Source organism: Idiotropiscis lumnitzeri, chromosome 18 (genome assembly GCF_059441095.1).
Source record: "Idiotropiscis lumnitzeri isolate Australia: NSW breed Sydney's pygmy pipehorse chromosome 18, RoL_Ilum_1.0, whole genome shotgun sequence".
Classification (NCBI taxonomy): Eukaryota; Metazoa; Chordata; class Actinopteri; order Syngnathiformes; family Syngnathidae; genus Idiotropiscis; species Idiotropiscis lumnitzeri.
Window position 1 is genome coordinate 14171353 of NC_142408.1, and position 27012 is coordinate 14198364.

Sequence of the window (27012 nt, forward strand, 5' to 3'; positions counted from 1 at the left end):
AAAGATCACACATATTTCTCATGCAAGACAACTCAGTCAACACAACATGGAATATAAAGGGAAATCTCATTGCGAAGACACCATAAAACCCTGACCTTAACCCTATTGAGAAACTGTGGGACATCCTTAAAAGGTCTATGAGAGTGGACAGCAGTATCCCTCCAAACAGAAGCATGGAGTAGAAATTCTTACATCCTCCTTTGTATCTAATCAGCCAGACGGAGAGACGTATTCATCGACTCCAAATACCAATGGTCAAGAGTTGTTGTGAGATTGACGAGGGTTTCTTACATTAAAATGAAAACTGCTCAATAAGCGTTTTTGGTTGAAATCGCATTCAGGTGAGTTTTTGTGTAAAGTAACTAATGACAAACTATTTCGAGTACGTTTATAATTCAAATAGTGTTCTTACCACAGTTTTGTTAAATAAAATCCCAAATCCAAATCCCATACATAAAATATTACATTATTTAGTGTTAACTGCATCAACGATTTAGGAACATAAAATCAGCAAACCTAATTTTGAAAACAGTGTCATGTTACACAAATGTTTGGCATCCAACTTGGCTGATCATTTGTTTTGTAACTCTCAAAATGAGTACACATCGTTTATGAGACAAAGGTCCATCTGTCATTTGTGACCATTATGGAAAAAGGCCAAATTTGTTTGACCTTGTTTTGCAATGTGAACAAATTGTGAAATGGTTATTCATTTCTAAAGTTTATTTCCCTGTGAGTGCAGCATGTTCGACACTGTATTAAAAGGTCATTTTGCAATGAATTGATTTACAGCATTTCATAGAGGACAATCTTTCATAATTGTCACTACTGTAGTTTTACGTAAACAACTCCATACTGTAACGGCAACTGACGAATGATGAGTAAATACATATTTTGCTGGTCCAACCAGCAACGTGAACTTGTACATTATACTTTCATTTCTGTTTGAAGTACAGTTAAGCGTCCCTAAAATTAGGCTTTGTATTGTGTTTGCTAAATTACCACTGTATACTGGAATTTCAAAATCTTTTATTTGAAAATGTACAGTGACCCAAACGTTGCTCAAAGGCAAAAATCAACCACACAGTGTAAATACCAAAAAAGTGAAGATACAAATAATCGCAAGGTTATTCAGGCAGGCAAGTTATCAATAGCAACTAATTGTGATGAGTGGATTTTTCACTTGACTTCATTCCAGCCGCTTGTGATGTGAGGAGTTTTTTCAGTGAAGCTACGTTTGCACTCCTCTCCATCTGAATGTGCATAGGATGGCTGTTATATATCCACAGTTGGTTTGTCTGAGAAGCTGTGGCTTTGCCTGCTACTCATGTAGCTATCAAGTGTTTTTGTGTGGCTTTTATGCCACTGCTCCTGCTGCTGGGTCCAGTCTTGGATGGTGGTGACCTGTTCTGACAAAGGGCACAGCGAGGACTGAGGGTACTCTGAAGTGTCCCAGGATGTCTGGAAGGATCCGTTGACAGGTGAGGAAAACTTCCTCGACGATTCATACTCTGGGTCAATGGCTTCAACTTTGATTTGGATGGTCTTGGCTTTGAGTCGCAGTTTATGAGGCAGAGCAGAAGAACTGGCCTCGGGCACTTTGTGCGTGGATACAATAACACTTCTTGAGTCAGCCGCAGATGGGATCAAACATTTGGGGACTTGCTGCTCATCTTCACCATCTGATGATTTGCTCACAGCACCGTCATCTGAGCTCCTGGGAGAGTTACTGGATGACCTGGTGATTTGAAAAAATGGAGCAGATTGGGTGTAGACTCTTGACAAAGGGCAGGGCATGTAGCTCCTAAAGAGTTCATAGGGACTTGTTTCATGTGGAAAGGTGCCATTCTCTGCCGGTTCCCGTTTGACCTCTGCGGTTGTGGACATACTTAAACAACCCTGAGTTGGAGCACATGCCTTGGATATATTTGGTGAATGTTTGATGACTGAAATACAGCTACTGCGCAGGTGATGAGGCTCTTCTTCCCTGCTGGATGAACCTTGGTCTGCAGTGGCTGTGACAAATTGCTGATATAGATGGGGACTCTTGTGGATAGGTAACTTCTCAACTTCTTGGGTATATGCTGCTGAGCTCAGAAGTCCAAACTTCAGTTTCAGTGACAACAGTTCCACTTTGAGGGAGGCATTTTCCTCTCCCAGGGCCATGAGCTTGTTCTCCAGCACCATGTCATTTATACGCCGCTTCTCCCTTGAGCGTTTAGCTGCCTCATTGTTTTTGCGGCGCCTCTCCCAATAAACAATGTCTTTCTTCTCCTCTGGGATAAACTCCCTTTTTCTGCGACCGGTAGTTTTAGCTATGAACGGTATAGCAGAGACGTCACCTATCAGGTCCCGGTTAGCCCCTTGGAAGGCCACAGCCAGTAGCAGGGCATCGTCTCCGCTGTAGGGATCATTGGAGTCAATTTCTTGCTTGACTGACTGCATATTTGTGACAGTATCCTCTGAAGTATTTAACTGTGCCTCATAATACTTTCATGTAATTAAGGTATCTCCCATGAGAGACAATGCACTGTTCATCACCAAATCTGTGGGATTACAGAAAGAGAGTCATATATTAATTTCCATTCACTAATTACAGTGGAAAAAACAGCGGCATATGCCTGACTACCTCATCATGCTCTTGAGCCCAGGACACATCAGATAGAGCCTTAGATTGTGCTTTCTTTGAAATGACTGAGCCAAGTCAAAGAGGCAAGGGCTATCTTGCTGCCCTGTTGACTGTAATAATTTGAAGATAACTAATTTTGCACTCCCATAAAGCCCATGTCTCATGCATATACTATGCTGCCTATAATCTATTACCAGTACTTGTGTGTGCGATAAATATGAATTATGTGATTTCGGCGTTATAGATTGCAATGCACACTAATGCTAAAACCACTGAACACATTCCAAATATAAATATTTTTTATGTTGGACAATAAGGAAAAAATGGTGTAAAGTAGTGTAAAGCAAGTCTGAAGTACAGAAAATGTCATGTGTGAGTGCAGCAAAAACAAAGTTTTAGGAATGCAGGTCAAGCAAAGGTGAAAATATTTTCATTACAACCCTTTGCAACAAGCAATTTTTTTATTTCTATATTGTTCAGGTCATTCAGGGAGCAGACGTCTGGATGATTGTGGCGCGCGACATGTTGACTGGGATAATGCCCCATCTCAGTGAATGAACTCAACATGACCCATTTGCCACAAGCCATTAACAGCAACACAAAAATACAACATAACCTACCTAGGTCGTTAGACTATACCAAGGTAAAGCGCTAAAACAAATTGGTAGGGTGTGGTGAGGGCTTTGAGGTACATATTGCATTTTGTATGTGCAGATTATATTATGCTTACTGGAGAAGCAAAACAAAATATTTTGTATGAGGGTTAAATAAAAACTAAATCAACAATTAATTCAAGTGTTTATTTTAGTTTTCTTTAGCACAAACAATTAAATGTATTCATATGATTTAAGTCCCGTCAACATTAAAAATATGGATTGGTGCCTAAGTAATGTGAGATATGTTTAGTATTTATAGGTAGTTTCATAGAATAAGTGCAACTCGGCATATTGTATAATTTTTAGTTCCATTTATAATACACTAACCTTTTACACGCTTGCACCAAACATCAATGCAAATTGCGTTTGTGGATGGCTGCAGCACCACACAAGCGTACAGAGACAAGCGTGGCGAGGATTAAAAAAAAAAAAAAAGATAAAATTGAATCGATATCGGAACTGAAAATCAAATCTAATCAGGGCCAGATTGAATCGTTACATACCTCTAGATTCGCTAGCTCCGGGGAAACGGCCGTGGGCCTGCGTCGTGCGGCTAGGGATAAAGGCAAGTGATGCCAATAATGGGGTTTCCATTCAAACGCTTTAAATTTGTTTCAGTGAATTAAGTGAAAAAGCGCAAAATAGAACATGCGAGTAATCCCCGTTTCCATTTGTTATTATTTTGCTAATGATGAGAAACGAGACAACGCCATGAGATGGCATCGCATGGCTGCCAGGATGGCCGAGTGGTCTAAGGCGCCGCGTTCAGGACCCAGTCTCCCCAGGAGGCCTGGGTTCGAATCTCGAATTTCGGCTGCCAGGATGGCCGAGTGGTCTAAGGCGCCGCGTTCCGGACGCAGTCTCCCCAGGAGGCCTGGGTTCGAATCTCGTGGCTGCCAGGATGGCCGAGTGGTCTAAGGCGCCGCGTTCAGGACCCAGTCTCCCCAGGAGGCCTGGGTGCGAATCTCGAATTTCCCCATTGTGGGACTAATAAAGGCATTATTATTATTATAAGAGCATCTCTTTGCCACAGGACACTCGCTGACTGTCAGGCTAATTCATTATTCATTCCATATCATCATTATTATTTTTTTGCGTCTTTAATTAACAATTGAACATGATTTTGGGATGGTGTTGTGTTGCTATTGGTCGGAACAGTTTATGACGGCGATAAACTGGCCCCAACTACGAGTTAGATTATTCAAGAAAGTCGCTAAATGTTCATGCATGCTTTGTTACGCTGAGGTTTATTTTGAAATTCACCTATTCACCCCGTGTTATGCATGTCATGCACAACCACGGACGCTTTTGTGGTTTTCCACTGGGAATGGCTTTTTCAGATTGAGGGCTCCCTAGTGAATATTGTTAAAAGTCAGGTTTTGAAAGTGTAACTGGATTCTTGTAAATACAGTCGATGCGGAAAGCTTGGGGTACCAGTCCTCTCCCTCTCCATCCCTACCCCTATTTAAATATGCAAATTAGTATAAACAGGGCACATCAGTGGAAGGTATCATCCAGATAATCAAGCAATGGGTCAGCAATGAAGAGGAAATTCACAAAATGTGAGCAAGAGATGCTGGTAAATGAAGACAAGGCCCCAAAAAACTGTTAATGCGGCATCAATGATTTCAGGTTCTTGAACTTGATAAATTAGGTGCTGAGATGAGTCGATAGCCTGGATTTTAGCTCAACTGTCATCGCTCCCAAACAGGAGCAAGGTGGTGGTGTGAGTTTGACACTCGCTTGGGTGGACACTGCAAGTGTAAAAACTCTCTGCCCTCAACCCATTGACTTGAAAAAAAAAAAAAAAAGATTTGGGCTGGCATCCAAACCTGCCGTACACCATGCCCACCATGTGTCACCGCTACGATTCGCCAACGGCTCTAAAGCAAGAAAAACATGCATACGCCAAACAATTACACTATTTTCAGAACTATAAGACGCACCTGAATATGAGCTGCAACAACTCTTTTTGGGAAAAAAAAAAACCATACAAGACGCACCAGGGTATACGCTGCAGTTTTCTATGTTGAAGAAAATTTGTTGTTTACTGCATGTGCACAACGATTTTGTACTGGGAATACACATAAAGGTACATAATCAGATTGTTAAAACAGTGCCTTTTAACACGGCAACTAGTTTGCTAATTGAAACAGAACCCAGGCAAATTTATTAATTTAATCATTTATTTAATTTATGACAGTCCGAGCGGCTCATTTGCAATTTTTTCCAAATCCGACCCGGTCCACTATAAGATGTGGTCCTATCTCGGATACGCATTCGATTTTTTGCCAAGCGACCGTAGTCTGAACAGCTAGGTCGCATATATCTGTCATTGACGTCGTCCGGAGCCCAAAATATGCTCCGTGTGAACGGATGGAGAGCACTGGGTGATAGAATCTCCAAAGTTGTTTTGAGTAACAGTATTGACTTTAATTTTATCCCACTTGAAACATGAAGCAAAAAAATGGACATTTATGGTGATAGTAATAATTCAGCCACATAGATCAGTAATTTTTTTTTAGATAGATACCGGAATAATAGCAGAAACGGTGACAGTCTAAATAATAGAAATGTGTCCTTAAATTGAGTTTTAAAAATGGACAGAAAGGGGGCTTGCCTCACATTTAATGGAGGCTCAATCCAAAGAGAAGGACCGGCCACAGAATAGGCGCGATCCCCCCTGAGGGCTGCAGTTAGATCTGACAAGACAAGACACACATCGCCTCCAGTGTCATTTGCCAGGAGGATATCATTAAAAGCCTGTAGCAGGGCTGACTCTGTGCTAAGCATTTTCTTGAAAATTGGCTGGAAAACCTCTATGACATTGTGTTCATCCAAGAAATATATTGCATGTGCTGCATGCAATTTTTAGTATAAACAGGGCACATCAGTGGAAAGTATCATCCAGATAATCAAGCAATGGGTCAGCAATGAAGAGGAAATTCACAAAATGTGAGCAAGAGATACTGGTAACCTTTTCCAGAATTTTAGAATTAAATGACTATCTGGAAATGGATCTAAAATTTTAAAGCACACCTTGATCATGGCCAGGTTTCTTAAGCAGGGGCTGCACCAAAGCATATTTGTTAGTTAGGGGGACTACACCACAAGAAAGACTGCTGTTGATAAAGGCCAAAACCGATTTGAATACTTGGGAGGACTTCCTTAAAGAACTAAGGAGGGACGGCGTCATATGGTGAGCTGGATGGCTTATATGGCAAACCACATCCTCCAAAGATGACGAGATCGCCTCAAAGGAATCCAACACTGCAAAACAAGGAACGTGGACATGGGGCCAATGTAGCGTTTGATACAAGACTCCTAGCTGTAGCAACCTTGTCAATAACATCCTGCAAAAATCTATTGCACGTTTCAGGTGATGAGTCTGTGCAATCTGGATGATGGGGTTTAAGTGTAGAATCCATAGTATTCTTGTTTAGCTGCGCAAGTTCTCTAATTAAACCATGGCTCCGGTCTTAATTTTGGCTACCACAGAATCCAAAACATTACTACAAGAAGAGTGGAACCAAGATCTGAGTTACCCTGTCTTTGATGTCTATGAGTGGGGCCAGACACGTGTTGCACCAAATGAGTCTCAAAATGTTCTTTGCTAGTCCAATTCCAGGACAGCACACACAAATATTAAAATCCCCCATTAGCAGGATGTGATCATATTTTAGCATAATTTCGCCAAGTAGATTTGAAAAGTCATTCGGAACTCCTTGTTGTATTTAGGAGGTCAGTAAATGACGGGATGGGAAGTACACGATGCCATTTTCTTAATTTTAATTTATTGTATTAATATGAAGTATAATAGGTGTATTTTAATATTTCTTAAGAGATTTAGGGGGTATTATATTGTTAATTTCGACTCGCGTGCGGAAATTTGGATTACGTCGCCAGCGTACTTGTTACAGAACTTGTTCGTAACCCGAGGACGTCCTGTACTTTTATACTGATATACTTTTCAGTCATATCACTCAGCCCGAGTACACACCCTTTGTACACGAGGCACAAAATCTTCATTATGTAATCTGTTTTGTGGAATTATAATTAAAATATTTTTTAATTCAAATCATTTTTTTCACGAGATTAAGATTTTTTTTAATTTGTTTATTTTTTAAATAAGATTAAACATGTAATACTGCGGTGTTGAATGTGATGTGGTCAAAAAAACAACCAAGAAAAAAAGTTTGGTGCACCAGTCCCAAAAGTTAGTCCAGAACCCTGCACTGGCTCTGAGGTACCTAGAAATCTACCCGGGCCAGTCAACATCCTATGGAATACTGAAAAGTTCTTCAAAATGTTCCTGCAGTGAAAAAGCCACTTTTTATTTGACAACACATTTTGTTACATGTACACTGTCTTACAGTTGCATAATGAACCTTTGAGGGCAAGCAAGGCTGGATCAAAGTTAGTTTGGCAGCCCAAATGTTGCTTTTAAAAGTTCATTTTGTGGTGGTTGAATGTGAACCCTTTAGTAGGAAATTACAAGAAATTTGAATAATTGCTCTTTTGTCCCCCCCCCCGTTTTGATGAAATCATTAAAAAAAAAAGTTGTATTCATACTTATGCAATACAGACATATCCTGTGTGTGTCCTAAATTTAGAGTGATGCAAAAGATTACCTTTACCACAATTGTCTGATAAGATCTGGGATGAAAAATGTTCAAACCATAAAAATCTATGACGTTTGTTATTTAGTAGCAATGCTTTTAACTATTCATTGTCACTTTCAACCAAAAGAGAGCAATTAATAGTGAAAAAAAGTGAGGTAACCGGAGTTGACGTTGATACTGTCAGCTTGCTGATGGAGACGGGGAATAAATCTGAACCAGACGCGACCAGGACTGACAAGGCTTCAGCAAGCCATCAAGAGAATTCCTTCATTGTGTCCGAATTACACAATAACCACCCCTTGCCTCCCCCAAGCCTGTGACTGCCAGAAATTTCTGTTGCTGCAGACATTATGCAATGTTCGCCAGTGTGACAAAAACAAAACAGACACGTTTGTTCTGCTTTGTTTGTGTGTAAATATATCACTGGTTACACAGTGGCTCTGGATAAAAGCGAGATAATCGACGTAAACGCCTGGATGAAGACAATGTGGGCATTGATTCTGGTACATGACATCATTGCCTGGCTTACTCAGACACTGGCGGATGAGGCTTGATCGACGCCCTAAAAAGTCCACCTTTTAACAGTGTGAGACACAACAGGAAATAAAACGATCCCGTTAATAAATCACTTACTATCTGGTTACTATACACTAAAACATACCGACAGTCACCATCGTTGTGACACAGCGAACCCAAACCACTTTTTGGGTTGCAACGCTGTGTCGCAATCTGTAAACTTGTCACTGGTAACGAGGCCTTACGTGACTTTACAGAGCGAATACGTGACCCAAACATTCTCCATTCCCACCCATTCCAAAGCGCTGCATAATTAGAAACACTAGTAAGGCTCCATTCTTTGTTCAGAAAACTCGCTGACGGCAGCTACATGCTAGAGTACATAATACTTGTATGACATGACACTGGTCACTGACTAATGCTTTAGCCTTATTTTGGACTACAATTGGGATAATTCAAGTTTAAATGCTGTTACGACAGAAATCGGATCATCGCGTACACCGAGGTATATAAACCAAACTAAATAATCCGCACAACACTTGGGAGGTACACTGGGACAGTTCACATTCGATACTCACATTTTCACTGTACCTTGTCGCTAGTTGAAATTTGGTTGCGATATTAGAGCCGTTGTCCCGAACAATGTCAAACACCACCGATGTATTTGTCCTCCCAAACGTGAGGAAATATCTGGGTCGAATACATTTTACTAAAGGAACAGAAACACATTTTTCTATTTTCCCCCTTTCACCAGTGTGCCTTCTGACTCATGGATCTGTGTTAGTAGGTCAGGAGTTAAGTGTATTGGCAGTGTGCGGCAGATTGACAGCCACACCATCCAATCACATAGCCGGATTTCAGAATTGCAGCCAATGACTTTGGTGAAGTGTTGGGGCTCAAATAGGATATAACGTCACAATGCCAGCAGTGGAGCGAGCATGAAGGATCATGAGTAAATGCATTACTTCAGACAAATTCAAAACCGCATTAGACATAGTTGGAGTAAAATAAAAAGTTTATATAAACGTTAAATCGATAGAACACTAGTACAATGTAATATAAAGTGATCCATGATACTTGATATAATGATTGTTACTAGTCATCTCTATTGGGAATTCCAATTGATAAATTGATAGATATTTAAATATTCTACTATAATAAATATATTATGACCAATAGCGTCCTTTGTGGAAGCTTATTTATCGAAAGTTTTTTTGGCCGCATACACATATAACTATTGTCAATTGTTTGCTATCGTTGAAATGTATAGTCTTTATTGTCTTTATTTCAATAAGAGATTACAAAAATAATCGCTATCATCTATAATTCCCCAAAATGGCTCATGCATACAAGGGTCTTGTCACGATCCGTGCTTCTTGTTGCAGCAGTGTGGGCGTGGTCGACGGCGCGTTGCCCGGAGACGCGGCCACGAGCGGGACTAGCTCACGAGACGCTCAGCTGTAACTCATCACCCCGTGATTACTGACTATATAAACCTGCGTGTCGGATTATTGCTGACCCAACTTGCTCTCGCCATTGTGCCATTGCTATAGTTTTGCCAACCTTGTTCCGTGTGTTTGTCGTGATTGATTGTTTGTTCTACAGCTACGTTTCGGCTCGCTTTCTGTTTTCGATGTTTGGACTTAACCTTACCCTTTTGAGGAAGGACATTTTCGTTTTCGGGTTTCTTGCGTTGCAAGCTCCTTTTGTTAGTCGTTTTTGTTCCCCTGGGGGAAGATCTTTCCCCCAGCGTTTTTCGTTCGCGTCTACCGACGTCAGTAAATATAGATCCTCTATTTTCCCCGGTAGCCACCCATTGTGCCTGTCGCCTGTTCAATGCCTACTGTCGGTCACAATAAACTTTGTTACCAACTCATTTTCCCTTGGCCGCTATTCAAGAATCCACCAACACAGAATAATCCGACCATGGATTCTGCGGACAGGGAGAAAATCGTTCACGCCTTGACCAGCCAAGGACGCCTAGTCGGCCAGCAGGCGACCGAGCTCGCGACCCTTCGCGACGCGATCGGCCAACTGGCCCAGCAGCTCTCGAGCTTCGATGCCCGACTGAGCTCACCCGCCGCCCCTGTCCCGCCGGCTCCTAGCTCGGCCGTTCCCCCTCCCGGGGCTCAGTTTCCGAGCTACCCGGTTAAGGAGCCAAACTTGACTCACCCCGACCGCTACGGCGGAGAACCCGGCCGCTGTGGTCCCTTCATTCACCACTGTAGGCTGATCTTCGATCAGCAGCCCCTAACCTATGCCCACGATAGTTCGAAGGTAGCGTTTATGATGAGCCTCCTGACTGGTCAAGCGAGCGCGTGGGCCATGGCCGTGAGCAACGCGCACCCAGCAATCCGTTCCTCATTCCCTAACTTCCTCGCCGAGTTTCAAAGGGTGTTCCACCACCCGGTCCGCGGGAAGGAGGCCGGAGCCGAACTGTTGGACTGTATCCAGGGCTCACGATCTGTTGCGGATTAATAATAATAATAATAATAATATTCCCTTTATTAGTCCCACAATGGGGAAATTCGAGATTCGAACCCAGGCCTCCTGGGGAGACTGGGTCCTGAACGCGGCGCCTTAGACCACTCGGCCATTCTGGCGGCATTCGATCGCCTTCCGCATCCGAGCAGCCGAGAGTGGGTTCGGCGACTGCGCCCTGAGGTCCGTGTTCCGGAGAGGCCTGAGCTCGGCTCTAAAGGACGAGCTGGCAGCCCGCGACAATGCCAAGACGCTGGAGGAGCTGATCACCCTGGCCATTCGATTGGACAACCGCCTGCGGGAGCGTCGCCGAGAGCGAGGGGTGGAGCAGCGCCGCGCCGAGCCACCACGCTTCCGGGCTCCAGAGCCCGCACCAGCGGACGAGCCAATGCAGATGGGGGCGACCCGCCGGGCGCCCCGGGAGCAGCGCCAAGCTGATCGTCCACGCACCCGGAACCCCGACTGGTCAACCACCGACGAGCCCAAGCAGCCGGTTCCAGCTCGCCCGGATCTTCGGGAGAGGGAGCGTCGGCGCAGCACGGGGGCGTGCTTCTACTGCGGTCTGCCGGGACACAGAGCGGCGGTTTGCCCGGAGATGGCCGCTCGCCGGGGGTCGTCTTCCCGCCCCCCAACGAACTGCGAGTCCGCGCCCCGCGTCTCCGCGGTTAAAGAGCCCCGTCAAGAGCCGGTCGCCAGCGGGTCGGGCGGTTCGGTCCGCCCCGGGACGCCCTTGAGACTGGAGCTGGACGGGGAGATCAGGGGACTCGGTGGTGGGATCAAGATTCGCGCACTCATTGACTCTGGCGCCGACGACTGTTTTATCGATGCGGGTTTAGTCTCCCGGCTCGGCTGCCTGGTTACCGAGCTCGAACAATCCGAGAAAATCTACGACCTCGACGGGCGCGTGCTGGCCGATATCCGGCGCTTAACCGAGCCCCTAACCTTAAAGCTGTCGGGTAACTACATCGAGAAGCGCTCCTTCTTCGTCATGCCGGCCAGGTCGGCACCCGTCGTGCTAGGGATCCCATGGCTACATTCGCACAATCCCGTCATCGACTGGGGGCGCCTTTCTATCCAAAACTGGAGCCCGTTTTGTTACGCGCATTGCCTACGGTCCGCCGGGGAGGGCGGGCGAGTCAGGGCGCTTCCGGAGGCGGACATCGACCTTAACGGGGTCCCGAGCGTTTACCACGACCTCCGCGCCGTTTTTAGCAAAGAGAGGGCTAAATCCTTGCCACCCCATCGTCCGTATGACTGCGCGATAGATTTAGTTCCCGATCCGGTCCTGCCGTCGGTGCGGCTGTACAAGGTCTCGCAACCCGAACAGGCGGCCATGAGAGACTACATCACGGAGTCGTTGGCGGCGGGATTAATAAGGCCGTCTACTTCCCCGGTGGGAGCGGGCATGTTCTTCGTCGAGAAAAAAGATAAATCGCTGCGCCCCTGCGTCGACTACTAGAATTGAACGCGATTACGATAAAGAACCGCTACCCCTTGCCTCTGTTGGACTCAGCATTCGCCCCCCTACAATCCGCCACCGTCTTCTCTAAGTTAGACCTTCGCAGTGCCTACCACTTGATCCGCATCAGGGAAGGGGACGAGTGGAAAACCGCGTTCAAAACCCCACTCGGTCACTTTGAATACTTGGTCATGCCTTTCGGTTTAACTAACGCCCCCGCCGTTTTTCAAGCCCTGATCAACGACGTGCTTAGAGACATGCTCAACGTCTGCTGTTTTGTGTACCTGGACGATATACTCATTTTCTCTCGGTCCTTAAAGGAACACCACCTGCACGTGCGAGCAATCCTCCAACGCCTGTTGGAGAACAAACTGTATGTAAAAGCGGAGAAGTGCGAGTTCCACCAAACCTCGGTCCCATTCCTGGGCTTCATCGTCGAAAACGGGCAACTAAAGGCCGACCCGGCCAAGACGCGCGCCGTCGTCGAGTGGCCGGTGCCAGTTACGCGTAAACAATTACAAAGGTTCTTAGGATTCGCCAATTTTTATCGGCGCTTCGTCAAAGACTATAGCCGCCGGGCGCTGCCGCTCACGCGGCTCACCTCGACCAAGGTCCGGTTCACCTGGGATAGTGGGGCGGAGGAGGCATTCGCGGACTTAAAAAACGCCTTTACAAACCCCCCTGTTCTGCACCATCCTAATGCTGATCTCCCTTTCATTGTAGAGGTGGACGCCTCTGATTCCGGAGTGGGGGCCGTCCTGTCGCAGCGGTCCCCGGTCGACCAGCGTCTTCACCCCTGCGCCTTCTTCTCTCGTCGCCTATCGCCAGCGGAGGCCAACTACGACGTGGGAAACCGTGAGCTTCTGGCCGTGGTCCTGGCCCTGCAGGAATGGCGGCACTGGCTGGATTGCACCCAGGAACCCTTCACCATATTCACGGACCATAAGAACCTCTCTTACATTCGCGCCATGAAAAGACTGAACCCCCGGCTGGCACGGTGGGCCCTGATCCTGAGCCGGTTCAATTACACTATGACGTTCCGGCCGGGGGCACGCAACACCAAGCCCGACGCCCTGTCCCGCATCCACGACGCGTGGGAAGATGAGGAGGGGCCGGCGAGCGTGGTTCCTAGCCATCGAGTGGTGGGAGGCCTCCAGTGGGAGATAGAGCGGCAAATCCGGGAGCTCCAGGACAAGAGCGGAGCTCCAGCGGCCTGCCCACAGGGCCGCCTGTTCGTGCCCACTCGTTACCGGGCGGAGGTAATCCAGTGGGGCCACGCCTCCAAGTTGGCCTGCCACCCGGGCATTCGGCGCACCCTGGGCCTGATCGGGCAGCGATTCTGGTGGCCCTCCCTCAAGAACGACGTGACGGCCTACATCCAAGCCTGCCCGCCGTGCGCTGCCAGCAAGGCATCGCACCAGCCTCCAGCGGGCCTGCTACGACCGCTCCCCGTTCCGGCGCGCCCCTGGGCGAACATCGCCCTGGATTTTGTCACTGGCCTGCCCGTTTCCCGGGGGCACACCGTCATCCTGACTATAGTGGACCGATTCTCCAAGGCCGCCCACTTTGTGGCCCTGCCCAAGCTCCCGACAGCCTTGGAGACGGCGAAGCTGCTGGTCCAACACGTGGTTCGACTGCACGGCATCCCCGACGACCTGGTGTCAGACCGAGGCCCGCAGTTCATCTCCCGGGTGTGGAAAAAGTTCTGCCAGTGCCTGGGAGCGACATCCAGCCTCTCCTCCGGGTACCACCCACAGACTAATGGGCAATCGGAACGTGCCAACCAGGACCTCGAGTCCGCACTCCGATGCGTCTGCCTGGACCAGCCTTCGACCTGGGCCGACCACCTACCTTGGATTGAGTACGCCCACAACACCCTGATCTCCTCGGCGACCGGACGATCGCCGTTCCTGACGGCCTATGGGTACCAACCCCCGTTGTTCCCGACCCAAGCTGGTACCGAAGAGGTCCCCTCAGTTCAGCAGCACCTGAAACGGGCTCACCGGGCGTGGAAGGAGGTCCGGGCCGCCCTGGCGCGTACAACGCAGCGGAACCAGCGCGTGGCTGATCGCCGCCGGCGCCCCGCCCCAGCCTACAAGATCGGCGACAAGGTCTGGCTCTCAACCCGGGATCTCAACCTGGCAGGTGCGTCCCGCAAGCTGGGCCCGCGTTTCGTGGGCCCGTTCGAAATTACCGCCATCATCAACCCTGTCTCAGTTCGTCTCAAGCTGCCTCCCACCATGAAGATCCACCCCGTCTTCCACGTATCGCTCATTAAGCCGGCCCCTACCTGCCCTCTGGTGCCACCTGCCGCCCCGCCACCACCTCCACGCATCATCGACGGCGACCCGGTCTACACGGTGAAGGACATCTTGGACTCCAGGCGCAGGGGAAGGGGCATCCAGTACCTGGTCGACTGGGAGGGCTACGGCCCAGAAGAACGGCAATGGATCCCTCGCTCCTGGATCATGTGTCCATCTCTGCTACACGACTACCACAACGCCCACCCGTCTAAACCAGGTAGTCCGCCAAGGGGCGTCCGTTAAGGGGGGGGTACTGTCACGATCCGTGCTTCTTGTTGCAGCAGTGTGGGCGTGGTCGACGGCGCGTTGCCCGGAGACGCGGCCACCAGCGGGACGAGCTCACGAGACGCTCAGCTGTAACTCATCACCCCGTGATTACTGACTATATAAGCCTCCGACACGCAGATTATTGCTGACCCAACTTGCTCTCGCCATTGTGCCATTGCTATAGTTTTGCCAACCTTGTTCCGTGTGTTTGTCGTGATTGCTTGTTTGCTTGTTTGTTCTACAGCTACGTTTCGGCTCGCTTTCTGTTTTCGATGTTTGGACTTAACCTTACCCTTTTGAGGAAGGACATTTTCGTTTTCGGGTTTCTTGCGTTGCAAGCTCCTTTTGTTAGTCGTTTTTGTTCCCCTGGGGGAAGATCTTTCCCCCAGCGTTTTTCGTTCGCGTCTACCGACGTCAGTAAATATAGATCCTCTATTTTCCCCGGTAGCCACCCATTGTGCCTGTCGCCTGTTCAATGCCTACTGTCGGTCACAAACTTTGTTACCAACTCATTTTCCCTTGGCCGCTATTCAAGAATCCACCAACACCACTTTCCAGCCCCGGCTGGGAAGCGGTCATCACAGGTCTCTGTCGCCTGTAACTGGTAACCAAAGAAACGCGCTACTTACAAGATTGCGCATTTACAGAGTTCAATGAATACTTCGCAAGTCATTCAGCAGTTATCAAATACATTATTGTTGGGACTCTAGTCATATGTAAAATATCTGGCACTTTCATTTACGATCGTGAGCACCTCAATGCGACGTATCCCGCGCTGGAGCATCCCCGACGCAAATTATATAAACTCCTGCTTAATATTAATGCCAGTAGAGCGGCGGACATACGTACACACGGACACACGTAAATGCAAATGCATACAAACAGCAAAAGTTTCATGACAATCTGGGTTAGATGGCTACATACCAAAGGGCTTTGTGCTCCTGATTGACGGCAGGAGAAAAGACAGATAACAAATGACAATATAGACAGCTCAGGTAAAATGACAATATCTAACCATTGCGCCGCGCATGCACAAACATCACGAACATTCACTGAGCAATAAAAATAAATACATGAAGTGTAAATGAGTGAAATCTTGAACAAACCATTATTTGACTTTTTAATTCAACCTGGCATATCAAATGAGTATCCAACAAGTATATAAGTTTGTCAATTTGCAATTTGTTCTCCATATTTATTTCTGTGATCACCGCACCAACATAACACTTCTATAGTTTCAGAATGCTCTCATCTCTTTTATTCCTTCGTCACTCCTCACGCTCGCCTTCGCTCATGTAACTACCATATAAGGGCATTACAACCAACGTAAAGTGTCCGCACCTAAACATGAGGAATGTTACGACAGTCACAAAATATTTATAACATTGCAGTAAATGTGACATATGACATTCAACAAAACACAACTATAACAATATTGTCATTTTGGAATATTATTGAACACATCAATCCTTAACAAAAATAGTATGAGAGCACATAACTTAAGTATAATGAGACCACATAACTTCAAGTCTTAACAATGTATGCATGTATGTATGTACGCACACTCAAAAAACTAATCCAAGCCTTTCTTTGATAAAGGAAGAAAAAATCAATTAAATACTTTCACCTTTACATTCACGAACTCAAAACAAATACTTTCACCTGCACTTCAACTCAAAACAAATGTGTTTGATTTGCACTGTGACCACCCAAAATAATTGTTGCAAACCATCACAGACATGAAAGATTTGAACCACTCTGTAAAGTGCAGGAGCTTTGGGTCATTGAAGAAGGAAGACACAGAAGAGTTGTAGAGAAGGCTGATCAAAGACTTCGACACTGCCTCCTTTGAGTGGGCGGAGCCTAGCACTCCCACTCACCTAGGAAGAAATAGAGAAGGTGGCGAGTATTGTGCTAGTTGTTTATCAAGTTAAGTTTATCTAAGCTATCGTCCACATTTTATCCTGCTTCAAGTTGTGCATGATATCACGTCTCGAGACAAAACCACGCTTTCATTTGAAGCACCAAGACGTGTGTACTGTGACTTCAACCTTATTAAACATCAGAAACTCAAGATCCTCGTTATTGGAGTTCTAACCGGACTCACAACAGTGACTTGGATGCGCCTACCAGCAGACAGTTAATGACACATTTTCCAAAGATATACGGACGAATGTGCCAAAGTCACTAAAGAGAACTTGAACCTTGTCTTGTGACGCGGTATTTTCTGCTTGGGGATAAAAATATCCAGGTAGAACAGTTTGTAAGTCAATACATAACGTGATAGGAAGGTGTGATATAAAATAGAAGGCAAATATTTTTCTAATAAACAAACAACAGAGACAAATCAAACAAAGTATATAAGCCAACATGGAAAGCCCTCAATGACAAAAAAAATTGTTGCGACTCTCTAAGCCAGGGTCCTTAATCATATTCCTCGAGGGCCGAGGTCCTGCCTGTTTTTCAACGCTCCATGCTGCAACACACCTGATTTAAATGATCAGATAATTAGCAAGGTCTGCAGAAGCTAGAACGATCCTGATCATTCTCACTCTCTCTCTCTCTCTCTCCCTCTCTCTCTCTCTCTCTCTCTCTCTCTCTCACATTCTCACACTCTCTTTCTCTCTCTCTCTCTCTCTCTCTCTCTCTCGGCTCTCGGGAAGAGGATTGAAGACCCCTGCTCCATGGAGCTAACATAAACTTGTACGACTCACTTTCTACCATAGACGGCTATAAATGCCACGGTTACTTTGTCCGCCATCGGCGCCGCAGACATCTATAACTTCAACGCTGATGTGCCCAGGTAAATTAGGATTAAGTGTTTTATTTAATTTTTTTAACCAATTTCACACTCGCTCGGGGTTATTGGGGGCTGACACTTCAGTGTCTCTGTGTTTATCTGCACAATTGCGTTACGCAAGTGTAATAATTTACTTACTCGCCGTGAAGCCACCGGAGGCCATCTTACGTTGCTACTCTACGGAAGCCAAACTTGAATGCATTGATTACTCCGTAGCTTTTCGTATCATTTTCTGTCTCAACAACGAAAATGTCACAATTTGTGGTCTATGGTTGTACGAATAAGTCTGGTAAAAGCGTAACATGTACATTTCATCCGTAAGAATGTGACTATGAGCTACACAAAAGTTTCGCCTGCATATGTTGGGAGAACCATGAACAATCAGGCGATGGCGCTACCTGGGGCCTATGAGTTATCATGGAGCTAATTTTTATGTAATTCATGCTTATGTAGGTAAATTGAACTCTAATGGTTCTTTTAGTGCATCCAACTGGTGCAAAATGCTGCTGCTCGTCTTTTAAGTGGGTCTCGGAAGATGGATCACATAACGCCAATCTTGGCCTCTCTTCACTGTCTCCCACTGCACTTTAGAATTCGCTTTAAAATACTTCTGTTTGTCTTCAAAGTTTTAAATGGCCTCGCCCTAGTGTACTTCTCTGAGCTCCTCCACCCCTACACACCTGCCCACTGCCTCAGGTCTGCGGACCAAATGCTGCTGCAGGTGACGAGGACTAGGCTGAGCCTCAGGGGGGATCGTGCCTTTAGTGTTGCCAGTCCTTCCCTATGGAATGAGTTAAATGTTAGTCAAGCCCTTTCTATCCAATTTTAAAACTCGTTTGAAGACACATTTTTATTCCTTAGCTTTCGACTTAACATGAGCCTGTCGCTGTTTCTGCTGTTCTTCTGCTATCTACTGTTTCTGTGTTTAATTTGTGTTCAAATTTCTTGCTAATTTATATATCTATCTGAATTATTGTTGTATTGCACTGGAGAGGGGAGATCTCTAATCTCGTTGCACACTTGAGTACAATGACAATAAAGGGAGCTGTTATGAAATGCCCTATATAAATGAAGTTGTATTGTATTGTATTTTATGTTGCTTTTCCCAGTATTTGGGCTCAGTGATACTCTTCTGAATATGGTCAGGTACTTTACGTATTGCATTGTCCACATACTACAGCGAGAGAGAAACTCATTGCTGGAAGAATTGCAATACCCCTTGAATGGGGAAGTTCTCGTTTTTTTTTTTCAAGAAATGGCATCTAGTTCTTCATATGCATAATCCTTCCTTCAATTGTATTATCCTTACATGTTTTGTGTATTGGTTTTGTAAATGGTTTTGACTATGTCTGAAGTGTTTCTTCTTAGGTGTTGTATTTGATGATTCAAAGACAATATAACGAGAACTACGAGTTGGTTATGACGAACATTTGTCATGTTTATTCATGTTGATGTAGTAAATGGAAAATACATGGAAATAGCATATTGGTCATTAAATAACTGATTTAATTACGCAAATTTATATTACACCATATGGGTGGCACAGTGGCCCGACTGGTTGGCACGATTACCTCACAGTACGAGACAGCATCGGTCATAGGTTTGATCCCGGCTCCGGCCTTCCTGTGTAGAGTTTGCATGTTCTCCCCGTCCCTGTGTGGGTTTCCTCCGGGTACTCCGGTTTCCTCCCACATTCCAAAAACATGCATGGCCGGTCAATTGAGCACTCTAAATTCCCACTAGGTATGAGTGTGAGCGCGAATGGTTGTTCGTCGAAAGCTAAAAAACCTGATGATCACTCATTTGTTTAAAAAACCCTGCAATATGCTCTTGCACAAGACATTTGTGAGGAGTTTATGCAGTTACTGATGACAGGAAAATACTATTACTATTCTGTAGCTTTATGTCATATAGCTTTGAAGTTTTTTTAATCAAACAAGGATGTGTATACACAAACTATTAATAACTATATGAATCATCAGGGCGGCACGGTGGCCGACTGGTTACCACGATGGCCTCACAGTGAGAGACAGCATCGGGCGTGGGTTCGATCCCGGCTCCGGCCATCCTGTGTGGAGTTTGCATGTTCTCCCCGTGCTTGTGTGGGTTTCCTCCGGGTACTCCGGTTTCCTCCCACATTCCAAAAACATGCATTGTAGGCCGATTGAACACTCTAAATTGCCCCTAGGTATGAGTGTGAGCGCGGAGGGTTGTTCGTCTTTGTGTGCCCTGCAATTGGCTGGCAACCAGTTCAGGGTGTCCCCCGCCTACTGCCCGAAGATAGCTGGGATAGGCTCCAGCACCCTCCGCGACCCTAGTGAGGAGAAGCGGTATAGATGATGGATGGATGGATGAATCATCAGTCTATTGCATTGATGTGTAAATTCAATGACATAACTCAACAGGACCAAATTAAAATGCAAAAGGCGGCAGGAATATGTCAATTTTACTGGGATGTAGTCCTGACTTGACTTGTACAGTTGTAGCTGATCATAAATGATCCAATTTTTTAGTGGCGCTCTTTTTGCAATGACAAAAATTGCTGCAGTCACATTGACATGATGAGCTTTAGCGTCATCCATAGCGGTACGGTTGGTGCTGCTGATCAGTTAGAAGCCCCCAAACGAAACTTTGCTTAGGGCCCCCAGAAGATCAGGGCCCTGGTTATGAGTGTACGAACCAGCCCGTTTAGCTCCCCCTCGATAATTTTATTTGAGATCTAAATTATAGTTACTAATTATTTTCTTAATCCCCCTATGTATCAGTGAAGCACCCCTTCCGCCCCGGAAGAGAAAAAAACCCTGAAACTGTGTCCCTATGAAAAACAAAATGAAAACAAATCCTATCAGGAAATGAAAAATCTCGGAATGGTCAATTCAGCCAGTTATTATTGGGAGGAGTTATTATTTGGGAGGCTTTTTTGAATTCATAGACAGATCCTATCTTAAAACACATATCTATTGACACTCATGAGTGTTCTGTTTGAACAGCTTCAAGCTGGAGTGGAGTAGAAAAATGTAGAATTAGTTAGAATAAAATAAATTGGAACAGGTTAATAACCTTCAAATTAAACAGAAAAAGATATACATCAAATAAAGTTCAATAAGTATGTCTTCAAAGTTCCTGTAAAACAAAGTTCGGCAACACAACCTTGACTCACTAGTTTTATATTTAAAAAAAAAAAATCACAAGAGTGGAGGCAGTGCGTGGTCATATTACTCATTAAAAGTAGGTGTTTTTCAAGTCGTCTCTAATTTCCTAATTTCTTCAAAATTGATAGAAATAGAAAGAAAATGACCTCTACTTTTAGTTCCTGATAAAAAAAAAATATATCAACTGAGCCTGTTAGAGAAAAATGGGCCATCTTAGTTCTTCTCCTCCATTAAATTACATCCTATTAAACAAGGAATTAACATTAGACTTGTCCACAGCCAGCCAGTGGTGGTACAGTGGTATACGCTTTTGTCTGGCGTCTCACAGAAGATAGTGTGTATTAATCGATGAATATTTTTCAAGCACAAGTTTGCTTCAATATTATATTTTCTAATTAGAACACGATTGTATTGTCAGGAAACTGAAGTAGTGTGGTTGCTGCTTTGTTTGGCATGGTCATCCAGGATTCCCAGCCCTTCTCTGTTGTGGAGGACTAGGGATTTAGAAATGTTGTTTGCTGGCTATGATCTCCCTACCAGTCAGATATGTATGTATGTATGGATAGGGAAAAAAACAAAAACAAACTGAGCCTCAAAACAGTTGGAAAAAAACAAATTTTTTCAATAAAATTAATCACATTAAACTTTTCTGTGTATATTTTTTTTAATTAATAAAAACAATAAAAACTCAATTACTGCACTTTACGCCACCCTCTGCACGTCAATTTCATGTCATAATAAACGTAATCCGAATCAAAACAGCACAACGAAACGTAAAATATCATTTATATCCACTTGGTGGTGCCAGAGAGATTGAAGCGCATTTGAGGCTTCCACACATGAGTCAAACCAATTGCTCACGGGGAGCCCCAATGCTTCAAATAGCTTCTTCTAAAAAAAAAAATAAAAAAAGTAGCTTCTCCGTACACCATCACGACAGGGATACAAAAAAATACAAAAGGCCAAAACAGCAAGGATCAAATAAACTAAACACATACTAAGGAAAAGGGACTTTTGAAACGAACAGTGACTGAACTCGAACAGTGGACGAAGAACATAAAACAATGAACCAACAAAGATTGAAAAGAAACTGGGAATAAAATACAAACAAATTAACACGACAAATAAGAACACCTGGACAAGACACAAAGGCTTGGAGTGAGCTGATTGGATAAAAAGGGGTTGGGTAAACAAGCAGAGGTGGACACAATAACCCACAGAGACGGACAAAGGAACACAAGGAAAACATTAAACAAAATTTCAAATCAAAACCAAAATCAACAAACACAATGAGATTTGTGTCTTGAGTTTAAACGGTGGATGGATTGTCACTTTTTGCTCCTTAAACCTAAGAAAGTGAATGACGAAATACCTGTGCATGTTGATTATTTTAAGAAAACAAATCAATCAATAAATAAATACAATTTCTGACAGGCAAAATTACACTTAATAATTAGAATCTTTGTCATTGCATAGCGGCAATGTTCAACCCCCCAAAAAGTCCTTAAACAATAAAAATGATTTGAAAATCAGATTTTTTTTTCAGAATGGAATGAGTCAGCATCTTTCCAACAACTACGTGCAATTTATTTAATATGCAGTAGAATCCTCTGGGTTAAAGCATGTCACCTGACAGATGAGCTGCTGCAGATAGTTAATTAGTAAATTAGAGAACGAAGAGGACCATCACAAATACTTACTCAGCAGTTACCCACTTTTCTTTGTTGTTTTTGACACAGGCCAGGACAGGAAATCTTACCAAGATGTCGGAAAGTGTAGGAGTCAACTTCAGTAGGGAAATAGTGTGTCCATAAACAGATAAAGGGTCACGTTTCCACACATTTTGATTGAAATATTTTAGTGTGCAACTTCATTGTAATAAAAACAAACATAAAAAACCTAAATATTCAAAGTTTATTAGTTGTTTGGCTCAAGTTGTCATTAATGCATCTGTTGTGTCAGATTCTCTGCTATGATGAAGTTTGATCAACAAGTGACTCATTGAAGAAGAATTTATTGAACATTCCATAGTTTGATGAACAATGGTAAAATAAGGGGAAAACAGTTTATAAAAATCATGCATCTGGCGGGGGACAAAACAACATGTTTAGCAACGTTCAATAAAGCAAACCAATACAAACTAAAGAATATAAATTACAAATCTGTGCAATGTGGTATGAAAAACAATGTTACAAGAATCAGCCAAGTGAACAATAAGAGAAATGTGTGTGGGGAAAAATATTCCACCAACCTGATTAGCAATATTGAAAAGTGTAAAATATAGTCTATCACAGAGTTAAAACACAATTTTTTCATTTGAAAACAATGTCTTCCCCTTGTACACGTTTCTCTTCATCATACATTCTTTGGTTCTATGGCTGTGCCCAAAGAACATGCACCACTGGATAATAACATCCATAATGATATAAAATGATCTTCAAAAGACATAAGAATGCACACACAAATACTTCAAAGTCTTTCTCCATTTAACTTTAGTTTCAGTTCTGTTATTTCTGAAACTTTAGAAACAACCTCTTATTTGGATAGTTATTTGTTTAGAATACGAACCCTGATTGAACATTCACCAAATGACTATCCTTGCTTGCAGAGCCCATGTTTGTTCAACAAAGACAACGTGGCTTCTTTAGGAAAACCTTCACAGACAAAGTACTGGAGGGTGAATAATTATTTGTGTATGTTGCACAGCAACGTTGGAAAAATGTCTGAATGGAAACATGGACTGGAGTGTGCTCAGGTTTAAAAAGTGAGATTGGGAAGCACAAATGTGAGTCACACTTATCAACTGAGAAAGACTTTTTTTCAACATTCAGTCACTGTCACTGGAAATTGCTCCTTTCACTTCATGCTGCTTATGGAAATCAGGTGAACACAGTTTGCGGAATACTTCGCACAGATAGCCCACCTATGTGTCTGACACTTCGATCACCAGCTCATCAGTCTCTTGCTCATTGTCACCCAGTAATTCTGTCTCAGGCACTGACAAGTGCTCATTTTGCTCGTGCTCGATCTGGGATGACCTGTCAGCTAAGTCGTCATGGTTGGTCTTGGAGTCCTCATTGAGGAAGGCTGCTTGCTCTGCCATAGAATTGTTGGAAGGAGCTGTGGTGACATAGCCTGTTGATGTGGAACCACTGCCGCTGTGGTGAGAACCAGCTTTTGGAACCATCTGTGCTGGATGGTGGACCTGCTGGTGCGCCATGGGCATGGGTATTTGCATGGGGTAAAAATTCTGCATGTATTGGTAGGCTGGCATAGGGTGATAGCCGTTGACAGGGATGTAGAGCTGCGGCGGAACCATCGGTCGATGCATTTGACTCTTCATTGGCATAAACTGAGGAGGATGGAAGGGTGAGGTTTTTTTGGGGCTAGTGTAGCGTGATGCATTCGCTGTGCTCATGCTGATATTGCTAACAGGGCTGGTGCTGAGTGAGCTTGTCTGGGTTGTGTTGCTGGTACCTGATGTTTGAGCAGAGTTATTGTAATTTGAAAGACTTTCCCAGGAGCGCAGACGTGTATGGATGTCTTTGAAGCGAGGCCGCCTTGTTTGGAATTCACTCCAACACTCCAGCATAAGGGTGTATATCCACACTGGGCAGTCATCAGGACACTGCAATACCTGGTGGCTGCGAACCATCTCGATCACGTCGTGGTTGGAGTAGCCACAATAGGGCTGGAGACCATAACTGAAGGTCTCCCAAAGCAAAACACCATAAGACCAGATGTCAGAGTCTGTGGAGAACTTCCCATACATGAGCGCCTCAGGGGACATCCATCTAATAGGGAAGGGGCTTGTCCCCATCAGATTGTAGTAATCAGCTGAGTAGACATCCCGGAAGAGGCCGAGATCTAGGATCTTGATGCTGAGTTTGTCAAAAACCAGAATGTTCCGGGCTGCAAGATCTTTATGAACAACCTGGTGACTAGAAAGGTACTCCATTCCGGCAGCGATCTGGGTAATTATATGAAGGAAATCAGCTTGTTCTAATGTGGATTTTACTGTCCTGTCGTCATCTGAGCTGCCGACATCTGAGTTGGGAGAGCGCACCACAAGATACTCGTGCAAATCACCAATGCTTGAATAAGAGAATATAATGCTTTGCGGGTGCTCTTTAGTGATGGTACCAAGAAGACAAACAATATTTTGATGCTGAAGTTGAGAGCGAAGCATGGCCTCATGGCGAAATTCTTCACTCAGAGTTGGATCAACCTTGTCCTTTAGTATCTTGATGGCCACCACTTGAGTCTGCTCACCAGATGCAGTGCCATAGAGATGCCCTTTGTAAACTTTGCCGAACCGATCTTCACCAAGCTCCTCCATAAATCTTACAGCTGATATATTGATTTCCCTCAGCTTTGCCTGCATTCACAAAACAACAAAGGAAAAAAAATCAAATTCAGATCTTTGACTAATATGGCCAACAATAAAATAAGTCAGAAAATGGCCAACAATAAAATAAGTCAGAAATAGTTAAAGCAGACGTTAAGCATTTCTTCAGAATTTAAGACAGTCTGTAAATAACCAGTCTCTGACATTCTTTCATCAAAATACACAAAGGATAAGGAATAAAAATATAATGAACAAAAATTACTTGGTTTCTCTGACAGCAATTATGTCTCAGCCGCTACTCAACCAACCTCGTATACTGTATACGGTGGCTTGCGAAAGTAATCAGCCGCCTTGAACTTTTTGACCTTTTGCCACATTCAGGCTTCAAACAAAAATATATAAGATGGGAATTTTTACGTGAAGAATCAACACAGAGTGGGACACAATCGTGAAATGAAATGAAATTCATATGAAATAGAAACCTGAAAAGTGGGGCGTGTGATATTTATCCGGCCCATTTACTGACAGTCCAGCCAACTCAACTCCATAAATTCACTGATGATTTTCAAATGATTCAATGATGACCTGAATGGCTCAAAGGTCTGTTAAAAGAATATTGGGGAGCAAACAGTATCAAGCATGTAGAGCAAGGCTTTCACCAGGAAAGTCTGTGCTATAGTTGAGGAGAAGTTTAATGCAGCATTAGGATATGAAAATATTTTACAAGCTTTAAACGTCTCACGCAGAACAGTTTGATGAATCACATTGAAATGGAAATTATCAGACTGCAGCAAACCTACCAAGACCCGACCGTCCCCATAAATTTTCAGCCCTAACGAGGAAAGCACAGATTAGATATGCAGCTGAGATGCCCATGGTCACTCGGGATGAACTGCACGGAATCACAACTACTAAAAGTCGCACGCTACACAAATCTTGCCTTTAAGGAAGAGTGGCAAGAAGGAAGCCATTCGTCAAAGATAAACATTGAAAGTCCCGTTTGAAGTTTTCCAAACCACCGGGGAGACACAACAAACGTGGAAGAAGGTGCTCTGGTCAGCAGAGACCTAAACTGAACCTTTTGGGCAAAATGTTCTGTTTGGCATAAAAATAACATTGCTCATCACCCTGAAAATAACATAGTCACTGTCAAATATGATATTAGCAGCATTGAGCTGCTTTTTTCAGCAGGGACAAGGAAGATGGTGAGAGTGAATGGCAAGCTGAAATATACTGGGCCATTTTGGAAGAAAACCTGCTGGAGTCTGTAACAGACCTGAGACTGGGTTGGAGGTTTACCCTCCAACAAGACAATGGTCCCAAACATAAAGCAAATCCTATAATGAAATGGCTCAAAACTAAACCACAAGTTGCTAGAATGGCCAAAGTCAAAGTCCAGACTGGAATCCAATTGTGAACATGTTGAAAGATCTGAAAATTGATGTTCACTAACACTCTTGATCTAACCTTACTTAACTGTAACTTTTTTTGCAAGGAAGAATGGGCATACATCTCAGCCTGTAGATGTGCAAAACTGATAGATACATAACCCAAAAGATTTGCAGCAGAAATCACAGCAAAGTATCAACTCAGGGGTGATAAATAATTTTACACGCCCGACTTTTCAGTTTTTTTTTTTGTTTCAAGAAAAAGTTTAAAATATCGCACGAAATTTGTTCCACTTTACAATTGTGACCCACTTGGTGTTAATTCTTCGCAAAACTATATATATATATCTTGATGCTTCAAGTCTGAAACTTGGCAAACGGTCAACAAGTT

At 44.2% G+C, this 27012-nt stretch overlaps 2 protein-coding genes across 2 annotated transcripts in view; both read right to left on the reverse strand.

Annotated features, from left to right (window-relative positions):
- Window positions 1–1012: 1012 nt before the first annotated feature.
- On the reverse strand, window positions 1013–9277 carry nfil3 (nuclear factor, interleukin 3 regulated). Its single transcript, XM_088282072.1, has 2 exons — window positions 9002–9277; window positions 1013–2546 (listed from the first exon to the last, which is right to left on the reverse strand). Exon 2 carries the CDS (start codon window positions 2443–2445, stop codon window positions 1276–1278), a length of 1170 nt encoding a protein of 389 aa, XP_088138198.1. The 5' UTR covers window positions 2446–2546; window positions 9002–9277; the 3' UTR covers window positions 1013–1275.
- Window positions 9278–22883: 13606 nt separating this feature from the next.
- The window catches only part of ror2 (receptor tyrosine kinase-like orphan receptor 2), a 54299-nt gene continuing 50170 nt past the window's right edge, over window positions 22884–27012 (reverse strand). The window contains exon 9 of the mRNA XM_088282173.1: window positions 22884–25263. Coding sequence (XP_088138299.1) covers window positions 23809–25263 — 1455 coding nt within the window. The 3' untranslated portion in view covers window positions 22884–23808. The remainder of the gene's footprint in view (window positions 25264–27012) is intronic.